The 13,213-nt window shown below is 37.6% G+C and overlaps 1 protein-coding gene and 1 long non-coding RNA gene across 6 annotated transcripts in view; one reads left to right on the forward strand and one right to left on the reverse strand.

Moving 5' to 3' along the window:
• The window catches only part of LOC138743328 (myotilin-like), a 73,274-nt gene that overhangs the window by 46,507 nt on the left and 13,554 nt on the right, over positions 1 to 13,213 (forward strand). For 2 of the 5 annotated variants that reach the window (XM_069898503.1, XM_069898505.1), the window contains 2 exons: positions 9,631 to 9,775; positions 11,180 to 11,281. In XM_069898503.1, coding sequence (XP_069754604.1) covers positions 9,631 to 9,775; positions 11,180 to 11,281 — 247 coding nt within the window. Of the gene's footprint in view, positions 1 to 5,819; positions 5,891 to 8,767; positions 9,455 to 9,630; positions 9,776 to 11,179; positions 11,282 to 13,213 lie in introns of those variants that run through there. The other 3 variants (XM_069898507.1, XM_069898508.1, XM_069898506.1) reach the window with 3 other exon arrangements.
• The window catches only part of LOC138743329 (uncharacterized), a 39,285-nt gene continuing 29,698 nt past the window's right edge, over positions 3,627 to 13,213 (reverse strand). Inside the window, exon 3 of the long non-coding RNA XR_011344817.1 lies at positions 3,627 to 3,812. This is a non-coding gene — a long non-coding RNA (uncharacterized lncRNA). The remainder of the gene's footprint in view (positions 3,813 to 13,213) is intronic.

The raw sequence follows: 13,213 nt of genomic DNA on the forward strand, positions 1-13,213 counted from the left end.
AGTGTTTGTATGCGACCTACACTAAAAAACCTTCCCCAATGTATCTCCCAAAATCATATCTATAATCTGTCACAATATGCACTGAAGTTCTTATGCTACAGCCAAAAGGTACTTTTGGAAGAAAAACAACTCCAATAGAATATATTAAATTGACCCAGCATGAAAAAAGATTTTAACTTGTTTAAAAATTTAAACATACAAACCCTTGAGGTCCACAAGCTTGTGCCGCCCAAATACCCCATTTACCTACAACTCCTATACATTTTGAAAAGTGGGAGGAAACCTATAATAAATAATAAATTTTCATAGTTACATATAGTGCAAGAAACAAAAATGGCACTTTAATAGTCCAGGCAGGTCATTTTGTGGTGCCACAGTAGTTTATGGTTAGAGTAGTAAAGAGAGGTTTCAAGAGCCTGATAGCCATCAGGTTAAAATCTGTTCTTGAACTTAGAGGTGCTGGACTTTGGGCTTCAATACCTTCTTCCTGAAAGTAGCAGCAACAAATGGTTGGACCAGGTGCTGGGGGTCCTTTATGATGTTGACTGCCTTCTTCAGGCAGCAACTCAAATAGACTTTTTCAGTGGATGAGAGGACAGAGCCCATGATGGTCTTGGTGATGTTTCTGCAGCCTTCTAGGTTCCTGGACATTCGAATTAACAAACCAGGCTGTATTGCATTCAGATCATGTGCAAAAGAGAAAGACAGCAGATGCTGGAAAACTGGATCCACACACAAAGTACTGGAGGAACTCAGTGGGTCAGGCAGCTAATCACCTCTTAACCTTTTATTCCCATTTCTTTCCCTCCTCCTCCACTCACTCTCTTCCCTCAGCACCTGCATTCTAATGTCACCTGCCAGCTCATCCTCCTCCCTATCTCCCTATTCTAGTTTCTGCTTTTTTTCTTCCCAATCCTGGTGAAAGGTTTCAGTATGAAATGTTGACTGTCTATTACCCTCCATGGATGCTGCCTGACCGGCTGAGTTCATTCCTCCAGTATTTTTGTGTTGCTCCAGATCATGTGAAATTATTTCAATTGCATGGATTTTAATTGTGTTGTAGATTGTTGTCTTTTCAATGCTTTGTAAATAGTCAGGATGTATTGTATGGAAAAAAATTACTGTTCCAATTTGCATGGTGTTATCAGTCTATTTATAATCCCAGCCCTCTCTTAGCATCCCATTTACATTCACATATTTTACTGTCCCAAGTAAGATTATGGCTGACATAACTGCAATGCTCTGATCACCCATCAGAGCATTTTAACCCCCTCAGTCAATTTCATCAGTTCTGTAATAAACTTGCTTTAATCTCTATTTTTCCTATGCTTCCCATGAGTTTTTAAAGGACATTTACAATGCAGTTCCTCCTGAGGTGTAAGACCTTAAGTAATCTTGTCATAAAATTAAACTGTCTTATGCTTAACCTTTTTAAAATGTAATTTCTAATTTTGATTTATTTGTTTGAGAAAACTGCATGTCATTGAAGCAGAGATGGTCATCAGTGCCTCCCCCAGACTAGATTTTATTCTTCTTGTGGCTTTATCCTTGCGATACGATATTGACAAGTAGGAGCTCATTATAACCTTTGCAATTTTTTTTTCCAGAGATTTTGTTACTTACTTCTAATGCTCCATAGCTCTGATGGTGATTATTGTTATTTAAGCTTGTTCTATAATCAACAGTAATATTCCAGCAATGAAATAAACAACATTTGGAAAACAAGAAATTGAATGAATTCAAGAGTAAGGGGGTTGAGGGGTGCAGGAGAAGAACAGTTTAGCAATAACATTAAATATACTTGGCAAAAAAGAGATGAACAGAGTCCAAGATCCTTTAGCTTGATAATGAGTTTTACTGGTAGTCGATGAACAGCCTGATGCAGTGTTCCTGTGACGAGGTCTCCAATTCTTTGAAACTATGAAGGTATTTAAATGATCACAATTTTATTTAAAATCTAATCCTAATCCAACATATTAACTATGTTAATTTATAAACTTAAACAGATTCAAATCTTTTATAACTAAAGGGGTTAGATATTTACCTATTTCATTGTCAATTACATTACAACATAACTTTCTTTCAACTTAGAGTATGGTTTATGTCATTCTATTTTTGCTTAGCTACATCATTAAATTGAAATCTATCAATGATCAGCATGCTGTTCATAATAAAGGTCAGTAAATGACAGGCATACCAGTAATCCTGTATTCCTAGAGCAGAACTGCTATAATTGTAATTATTTCTAAAAAAAGACTGTGCAAAAAAGGTTGGAGATATTGTGAAAATACTTCTTTGGAACTGTAAAGAGCCAGTGGAATGTTCTGAGAATAAATAGCAACATACAATGAGTAAAGCAATTGAAGTGAGAAGAAGCGGGAGGAGCTGTCACAAAGGAGCCAGTGAATAGATTGATTGAGCCACATTTGTTGGAAGATTTCAATGAGCAGTCTAAAAAAAAAGGCATCACATTTCAAAATAAGAGCATTTTTGTCCAGTACTGACATGATTTGACATCATGGCATACTTTTAAAACCTTTTTATTTCCATAATTGCTGGAGTTAAAAAGAAATCCAAGAAAAATTCAGCAACATAAGATGTCCTGCTTTTTCAGTAAAGTTGCAATTCCAGGCATGGTAATAGACATCCTAGTCTATATTTACAATGCACCATTAATTCAAAATAGTTATGATTGTGTTCATATTTCCAAAAAAGATCTTTGCACATATTATTTGTGCTGAGCTAAACTCCTGGGTTGCACATTTTAAGTATTTAAGAAACAGTAATGAATGCTTGCAATTTGAAACCAAAACTTTTTTTTAAGACACTATCTAGCAGAATTGTAAACTTAACCCCTTAACACTACAGGGTAAAACAAAAAAAGTCTTTTGATTATGGGGTCAAGTGAAATACATAAATCTGCTGGAGAAACTCAGCATGTCACACAGCATCTATATGAAGGTTTAGGGCCAGAGTCCTTTATCCTGAAATGTTGGTTACCCTTTACTTCATATAGATGCTACATAACCTGCTGAGTTTCTCCAGCACATTTGTGTATTGCACTTTAACATTAAACTCTGTTTAATACCTGGTCTGGCGAAATGATGTTCAATCATACCCTGACCTTGAATTGCAGCAACAAAAAAACACTAATCTTACATCCGGTTCCGCACGGATGGCAGTCTCTTCAATCTGAGGCGCCTGCAAGCTCACACCAAGACACAAGAGCAACTTGTCCGTGAACTACTCTTTGCAGATGATGCCGCTTTTAGTTGCCCATTCAGAGCCAGCTCTCCAGCGCATGATGTCCTGTTTTGCGGAAACTGCCAAAAGGTTTGACCTGGAAGTCAGCCTAAAGAAAACTGAGGTCCTCCATCAGCCAGCTCCCCACCATGACTACCAGCCTCCCCATGTCTCCATCGGGCACACAGAACTCAAAAAGGTCAACCAGTTTACCTACCTCGGCTGCACCATTTCATCTGATGCAAAGATCGACAAAGAGATAGACAACAGACTCGCCAAGGCAAATAGCACCTTTGGAAGACTACACAAAAGAGTCTGGAAAAACAACCATCTGAAGAAACACACAAAGATCAGCGTGTACAGAGCCGTTGTCATACCCACGCTCCTGTTTGGCTCCGAATCATGGGTCCTCTACCGGCATCACCTACGGCTCCTAGAACACTTCCATCAGCGCTGTCTCCGCTCCATCCTCAACATTCATTGGAATGACTTCATCACCAACATCGAAGTACTCGAGCTGGCAGAGTCCGCAAGCATCGAATCCATGCTGCTGAAGACCCAACTGCAATCTACAATAATATATGTGATAATAAAACTACATGCGCAAGAAGTTTATTGGATAAATAGTAAATTTGTTAAAGATACCAGATAAAATGTATACATTTAATAAATGATAAATAATTTTGAATATGATTTGTGAAAAGCATCCCATTAAAAGCTGCTAGAAGCAAAAACAACCCACAAATCTACTAAAAGTGAAAGCAAATGTGATGACAAAAAAGTAAATTTAATACAATATCAAAATATATTCTAATAAGGATGACACTCTTAAAATATACTTGATGCTTAGCTTTACATGAATTGCCAATATATAAATGGTCATTTAATAGTACAAAATTTAATATTATACAAAATTGCATTCTGCCTACTGTAAGGTAGACAAAGAGTTGCCATTACTGTCGCCCAGTCCCCTATAAAGTAAGTAAGAAAGAAAGCAGCAAAAAAAGGGCCCTTTCAGAATCACTGAGTGTCCATGGATTCGTTTCCACCACTCCCGCATTCTCTGCGGCTGCACAGACACCCATTTGATTAATCAGCAACCCAATCCAAACCTCTGACATGATCAGGAAGCCTTTAGTGACAGAGGGCCTTCAGGAACTGTCTTGGCCTCAGTACTCTCTTTAATACCAGCTCCAATATCTGGTTCCCACGATCCGGTCTCCAGCAGCCGATAACTCGTGCAGGTATCCCAACTGCAAGTTGCCCACAGCTTACGTGGGTCCACCAGGCACTGTGCCCCTCGCTGGTCTGCTGCTGTGGTCACTGTCCTGTGTGGGTCCCTCAACTACTGACACCCTTGCTGCTCCACTGCTGTGCTCACCTTCCCTGTAGGGTAATTTCCTCTGCTTCTCCCTCTCAAAGAGGGGCGTTCTCCCAGTTTCTGGTGCATTGAATCTGCCCAGTGCTCCCCCTGGAGTCTGCAACCGCGTGTGGCCGCTGCTGACCAAAGGCGCCATCATCTTGAGCATAGACCCCACAGTTGCAGAATTTTACTTACACTGTCAACACCTTTAACAGCCTGGTGATGTAAAATGAATGGATGTGTCATTCACTGAATGCATAACAACAATTTTTAAAAGAATCCTTATAATAGCTTTCCTCAGTATATATTTAAAATATAGATAGCGGGTGCAGAGATATTTGGAGAAATCTGCAAAAGAGATTTGCAGCAGTAGATCTCCATATACTAGTGGTTTTCAACCTTTTTCTTTCCACTCACATATCACTTAGTATTCCCTCTGCTATAGGTGCTCTGTGATTAATAAAGGATTGCTTAAGGTGGCATGTGAGTAGAAAGAAAAAGGTTGAAAACCACTGTTTTAATCGAACCAAATTGACTCATTATGTGCATGATTTCATAACTCCAAAGGAAATGGCCAATGACAATTTTTCTCAAGCAAAGTATTTCAGTATCAATTGGGTCTAGAGCAGTGATTCTCAATCTTCCCTTCCCACTCACATACCACCTTTAGCAATCCCTTACTAATCACAGAGCAATTATGGCATAGGGATTACTTAAAGTGGTATGTGAGTGGAAAGAAAAAGGTTGAGAAGCACTGCCACATACAGTTATTAAATTCACCTGAGTTGAGTAGAATAGTTACTGGTACATGGCTTTCAGAAAAGTCAAAATATATGTAGTCTGAGCAATTTCCATAACCTCTGCATTAGCTCATAACAACAGAGTATATAAAGCCATAAGCTGTGAAATTCAAGTCAAAAGAGAAACCAGTAGAGCAGGAAAATGTACTGGGATAGAATCCAAAAATGTAATCTATTATAAGTGATGAGATCCTATATTTATACATTAAAGAAATCAATTGAATATACCAATATTCAAGGTCATACAGTATGTCTTAATATACAAACTGATTAGTAGAGAGACTCTTATTTTGGTTAAGGAGTAAATGATATAGTGGTGTACTGACAGATTAGTCATTCTACAAACGTCATCATTCCCACCCCCACCCCCTCCCCTTACAGCACTAACTTTCAAAGTTTAGCTTCTCTGTCAATAGCTATCTTAAAAGAGCTTTCATGTGCATGTATCAAAGTACCTTACACTCCATGAGAAAATCAGTTTAAGGTAAGATTAACAAACTGATTTTTACTTGGTGAGAGCACAAGTACAATAAATATTGTTAAGGATTTTAATTTTAAGTATTTAATTTAACATTAGATCATTTAAATGTTAATCTTGACACATTGATTTAACAATCAGTTCTTTACAATTTTGGTCACTTTTGATTGCTTGGTCTAGATATTGTTCCTATTAGATGGCTTTTCAATTACATTTTTTTAGATTATAGCTCTGGTGAGTTCAGAAAAATTTAACAGTCCTTAAAATGATTTTGCATTTTCAACAAAAAAATATTTTTGACATTTTCTTTTCCTCAGGGGTCAGGCATCTATGTATTATTTTCCATTCAAATTTGAACTAAATATAAGGAATTAAGTAAAAAGCCAGTTCTTTATTTTACAGATGTATGAAGAAGCCCATTTGGAGGTTGCTATTTTAGTAAAAATATAAGTTTAGAAGGATAAATCAGATATTCATATCGGATGATTATATTCAACTTCTACTTCAGAGCAAGATGCAAAATGTTTTCATTAATTTAAAATACAAGTTATATTTTAGCAGTTGACAAAATTCCATATGTAATCATGAAACAGAAAACACATGTTCATTAATGATGCCCCTTCGTCCTAATGGTTCCTGTCTCCTGAAGAAGTGTTGGAGAAGATTAAGTTCAGGTTGCAGATGCAATAAAAAGAGACCAGTCATTCTACTTCTCATTCATTCAAATAGATTTCAAGGCAGTGCTTAGCATACATTCTTAAATGTACTGTAATTTGATGTGGCGTTAGAAACTTAGTTACACCTCATTCATTCAGCAAAATATTTATAGCAAATTTATGCAGATAGCTTAGTAATTATAGGTTGATAGCAGTCCCACTATCCTTGGGACCAGTCTGCACTCCCTCATGATAAACATATCCTTTCTTAAGTGATGAGACTAAAAGTGTACAAAAGAAACCAAGTGCAGCTTTGCTGTGCCCTTATACAACTGAATCATTACTTTCTAACTCACTTTTTCACATTTTCTTGGAATAAATGCTCATGTGCCATTTACTCCCTTATTCACTTGTTGCACCTGAAGGTTGGACAAGCAAAATTTAATTGTGGCTTTTGCAATTTTTTTTAATGCTGCTATCGTAAATGCAATAAACAACAATGGCAAACAGCTTGAGCTCTTAAAATCTAAACCACCATTGAGAGATGAAAGCCAATTAGAGAGAGTTGTGTAATGGTTTGCAAATTGAAATCAACAGCCATGATATGAATGGAGTGGGTAGAAATTAAGAAACTGCAGACACTGGAATAAAAGTCCTGGAAATAGTGAGCTAGTCAGTCACTATTTGTGAAAAGGCAAATAGAGTTAGCATTTAAATTGCGATCTTTCAATGTAATCCCAATAAAGAAGCATTTCATGCCTGCTATGGGGCCATCAATACCTCTGAGTGGAAAGCCCTGAAAAGGTAGTACATTACAGTACATCACAGGCAAAAATCTCCCACCATCAAGAAAATCTACATGAAATGCTGCTGCCGGAGAGCGGCAGCAGCAATCATCAAGGATCTAGACCACCCAGGACGTGTTCTGGGTGAAATTTTATATCATTAGGAACGAGGTACAAGTGACACAAGACTCGTACCACCAGTTTCAAGAACAGTTGTTACCCTTCCAGAATCCTGAACAACAGATTCAATCAGAGATTCATTTAAGGAGTCTTACTTTGCACATTATTTATTACTGAAAATTTATTTTTTTCTGTATTACAATGTTTATTTACATTTCTTTCTTTTGTGTATGCATAATTTTTCTTGAGTACAGTTTAGTTACAAATAAATATAATGGGTGGCACGGTTTGTGCAGCAGTTATTGCAACGCCTTTACAGCACCAGCGATCGGGACTGGGGTTCGAATTCTGCGCTGTCTGTAAGGAGTTTGTATGTTCTCCCCATGTCTGCACGAGTTTTTCCCAAGGGCTCCAGTTTCCTCCCACCGTTCAAAACCACGGGTGTACGTTAAATGGGTGTACATTGAGCGGCATGGACTCGTGGGCAAAATGTCCTGTTACTGTACTGCATGTCTAAATTTTTAAATAATTTTTTAAGAAATTCTGCCTGACTTGCAGGCAAAATAATTTTAGTATTGTATGTGATATTATGTATGTAAATAAATATTTAATTTTAAATTTAGACATACAGCATGGTAACAGACCATTTTGGCCCACTCTGACAATAAATTTGAACTTTCAACTTTATCTGGATCATCTGTTCATTTCCACAAAATATTGGCTGACCTGCTGAGCTATGAAATTCTGAGTGGAAATTTCACACATTTTAGAAGTAAGTAATTGCAAACATGATAGTTTGACAAACATAACATTCACTTAAAAAGTTCTGGAAGGTGTTGAATTTGTTCCTCACATGGAAAACTGATCACTGTTAGAACAAACCTGAGCTTCGTTTCTAGGACACAAGACTTTCTTGGAATTGTTTAAATGATTTAATAAAGATTTTTCTCAATACCACAAGAGAGGAAGATTTCCCCCAGAAATTATAGTGCAGTGCAACTGCAGGCATTTGTGTCCCTTTCCACTGAATTAACAATAGGGCCTGCAAATCATTCTGGGCATCTCTTATTACAAAGAAGGGACCTGGGAAAAACCAAATGGTTCTTCCCATCTTGAAAACATGGAACATACCTACACAGTTTCTTTGGAATGGTAATGCCCCAGGAGTGAAATTCTCAAGACAACTCTGCTCTAATTATGAAAAATACCAATTTATTGTAAAGCTAACCATGCATAAATTTTCTGTTGTAAAGTATTCCTGAATTTATCTGCATTAAAATCAATATTTTAAATGCTACTTTATTTTTCCTCCTTCTGCCTAGTCAGCCAGTACAGCAGAATATCAAGCAGCATTCTCCTTCCAATTTGCAAGATTCTCACCCTCACTAAAGGGCATCTGACAAAAGCAGAATATCATCCTTCTTGGTGGCATACCTATCAGTTTCTATCCAACAAACATCTTCTGATCCAACACCTCAGCCCAAGTTGGAGACAAGCCAATAAGAAACTGCTATGAGTGTGGCTAAGCTTTCCTCCGAAACAGCACTTCGATCAAGTTTCAACTATGAGCGGCCAAGTGATTTTGTTCAATTACAGACAAAGTGCCAACCAAAGTTAATATCTCTGACATCTGAGGTCACTGGTAGTCCATTACCTCAGCATCCCCCTGCAATGCAAACAAAATCTCTCACCGTTCATCAATTTTCCAACGCCTTTCAGCAATCAAAGAGCCAAAACACTCAGCAAATATCTGCATTATCACCAGCATTAAGCTCGCCGGTTTCTACTGCATTTTCATCATTTATCTCTAATAGAGAGTCAACTCCACCATTTCTATCAAGAACCCTTCGATCCTCCTTTTGCCCCCAGTCATTTCTTTCCACTTCCTCTAAACAGAAATGCTCCCCTTCTTTTACTCAGAATCCTGCTGCCTTTCTCACTTCAGTGCTTCCATCCCAATTTGCTCCTATTCCAAAAACAGAAATGCAACTGCCTACTGATGATATTAAGTAAGTATGAAATGCCTCGAAATGATCAATCTGGCAAGATTTAAAATTCCTGTTGTAAGATTTCATTGGTATCTGATATTTTACAATGTCTGCATATTTTAAATACTCAGTTATTGACCTCAGAAATAAAAATCTATTTTGCCCTTAGTCATTGCTGTTAAATTTTTAATTGGCAGTAGATACCCCAGCAACTCTAGAAAGAAAATCAAGTCTCCAAAGCCCACCAGTGATGAACAGATACAAGGCTCTAAAAATGCTGTAATTCAAGATTTGGAAAGAAAATTACGGTCCAAGAATGAGCACCTGCATGATGGGCATCAGGTGCACAACGGGAATGATAGTTGTTAAGTCTGAATGCACTTTTTTTATTTGCACTATTTCTAAACCACATTCTCAGCTCTTGGTAAAATTGGAGGTCATTGTTTGACTTGGAGTTATTAAGATTAACATTAGTTAGTAATTGTATATCATCATCTCCTATTCCAGGATTAACATAGTCCAGGAAATCAATTCAATATGCTACTCGGGAAATGAAGAGTCATGCCAAGAGTTGATGTTATTATTTCAAATTTAAGTAGTTTTGAGAGATATTATTCAACAAGATGCAGCTATTTATTTTTATTCTGATGTTTCTGTAAATCGAAAGAATATTTTAAATTTATTTTGCCAACTTGACAGTTCTAATTATTCGATATATTACTCCATCTATAAACTTGGTGCTTCGCTAATTAATATGGAGCAAATCTCAGATGTTGGAAATTTGGGAGTGGCTAGAGATTTAACAGTTAAATTGAAGATAAGTTGATAATCAAAAAGCAAAGCTTAAGGTTTTCAAGCTACCCATTTTATCTGGAAATTAGCTAGGAGGAATTGCTGGGGCATTGAGTTTAAATGTGGCTTATTAGCATGACAAAGTATGTTAATGCTTACATCTATAATAATATTCATTCATTCCCCTCACAGTGAGGGGCACAATAATTCTTCCAAGTTGTTCCACTGAATACATCATTAACACTTTCTTCAACAAACAAACCAAATATTTGCACAACCCCACTTAAAATAGTGATGTAAGAGCTATGGAAATTGTTGCTTCCAAAGTCTATGAATCACTGCAGTTTCATGCATTTCTTACTTGACAGTCATGTTATTTATTAATCTCACAGATAATTTAAATAGGACACAATGTTCAAAACTGGGAATAATTGAAATTAGCCAATAATTGGGATTTAACTAACTTTGATGATTTTTCCCAGTGACTGAAATAGTGAACCTATCACTATTTCCCAACAAAGGAAATTTATCTTTCTCCAAACATGCTGAAAATAACACCATAAAAAACATGTAACACATTTTGCTGAATGGCTCTTTGCAACAATGATTTTTCCAGAAAAAAAAAATTCTGTGCCATTTTGGGAACATGGTTTTAATCATTTTTAAAAACATTTTTCAAAAAGCCAGTGAAATAGCTTCTGCCATTTATTTTAAGTGTATTTTACACATTTTGTGCAATAATGAAATTAAGAACAAGCTTATTGATGAACACAGCAACTTTGTTTTTGTGGCATCAATAGCATTGAAGAGAAAAATTGTTGACATTTTTGTCTGGGATAAACAAACAGAACAATAAAATTCTGTTGCTCAGTTTAGGAAGTTGTACTTGATTTTGGAATGTGGAAAACCAGGAATAACCCTCAAAGCTGAAATACAATCCAAACTTTATTCCAGCGATTAACATACGAGGAAAAGATGGCTCGCAGATTATTAGGTCCGGAGAATGCTGCCTCTGTCCTTGACTTTCAAATGACAGAAAATGAACAAATCAATCAGGTAATTCAATCAGTCCTTTTCCTTTCATCTAGGGTTTGATTTTGGTGGGTACGTAGAAAGATTCTACTCGATTGGATTGTCAGAGAAATTAATTTTTAACCCTAAAAGAATGTTCTGTAGTTTATTTGCTTACTATTTGTATTCTGTATACTTAGACAATACAATTTTATCAAATTTAATTGAGATCTACATTTACCTCAATTCAGCACAGTACAGTAATACCCAGCTCAACAGGGCAGACCAAGCCGAAAGAACCACCTTGTGAGCTTGCCAGACTCTATGTAGCTACTGTTGTATCATCAGAAAATTTGATGATTCTGTTAGAACTGAATTTGGCAGTGCAGTCGTAAGTCAGCAGCGTGAATAGTAGCAGAATAAACAGCCAGCGCTGATGAAGGTTGAGGTTTTACTGCCAACTGGTTAGACTGTGGTCTTTCAGTCAAGACACCCAGAATCCAGAGGGAAGCTGAGTCCCAGTGAGGACAGTTTATTCACCAGCCTCTGAGGTATGTTGAACACCAAGCTGTAGTCACTGAATGACAGCCTGGTGTATGAGGTATGAAGTGCTCTTTAGAATATTAGAATGGAGGGTCAAGGCTATTGCAACATTTGTGAACCCATTTGGACGATAGGCAAACTCAAATGGGTCCAATGACACTGGAAGGTGTGCTTTAATGTGTTCTATCACTAGCCACTCAATGCACCACGATCGTGGACATCAGTGCTACTGGGCAGTAGTCATTTAGTCTGGTTACTATCACTCTTTTGGGCACCGGTGGCTGCCTTGAATCATGCAGGCACAGTGGACTGATACAGTGAGACATTGTAGATGTCCATTATGACTTCCGACAGCTGGCGCACAGACCTTCAGCACCCAACCAGGTAGGTTATCTGGAACTGCTGCTTTGTGTGGATAGGATTTTCTTCACCTTAGCTGCAGCTATGCAATATGCTGGTTTTTCAGGGGAAGCTGAGGCTTTCTTTGATGTCACCTTGTTTTACCTCATCAAACCAGCTGTAGAAGGTAACGAATTTGTTGGAAAGGGAGACATTATTATTGCTGACTCTCAAGGTGGACATACTCATTTATGGTTGGAATACCCTGCCACATGTGCCTCATATTGCTGGTGATACACTGGTGTCTGTGGATTCTCTGTGCATCCCCAGGCTTTGCTTATGTGGTTGCACAGAAGAGTTCAGCCCTTGCTGATCTTGATGCTATTTTATCTCCTGACATGAAATCAGCATCATGAGCTCTAAGTCATACACAAACATCTGCATCTAGCTATGGTTTATGTTTTCCCTGGCTGTGTAGCATTTGATTACCATGACATCCTTAATACATCAATGTTGATGTGGTCATTGTAGGTGGCCACCTCCCTGAACCCACTCCAGTCTGTGGTTTCAAAGTAAACTTCAGCACTGCTGTGGCTTCCTCTGGCCAGGTCCTGATCTCCTTGTGAATTGATTTGACTAATTTTATCAGTAGTTTTACGAGCTCCTGTTTTAGTAAAATAGGATTATCACTGTAAGGGATAGTATAGACAGAAGGAACTGAATGGTCACATTTAACACAAGCACCAAGCAAAACACAAGTCACAGCCCAGTGATAATTCGTTACATTGGAAGAACTAAGGGAAGGCTTAGTTCCAGAATTCGATACATTTGCAAAGACATTGTGATTTTTCAAGGGAGATTCATGCTGAATGCTGGAGAGGAAACAGCTCTTTGTGGCCAGACAGTCTATGGAATTTAGAGCAAAGCATGCTCTGTGAATGACTGGGCCTTTTTGGTGAATTGACCTGTGCCAGGAGGGTCTTTTTTGGAAGCAAAGTGCTTCATTTTGATTGTGACTAACAGTGGAGGTCACCTGGAGACACTGCTTCATTTTAAGTATGATTAGCAGAGAAGTTATTTGGAGAGACTGGTACC

The sequence above is a fragment of the Narcine bancroftii genome, chromosome 9, assembly GCF_036971445.1.
Source record: "Narcine bancroftii isolate sNarBan1 chromosome 9, sNarBan1.hap1, whole genome shotgun sequence".
In the NCBI taxonomy this organism is placed as follows: Eukaryota; Metazoa; Chordata; class Chondrichthyes; order Torpediniformes; family Narcinidae; genus Narcine; species Narcine bancroftii.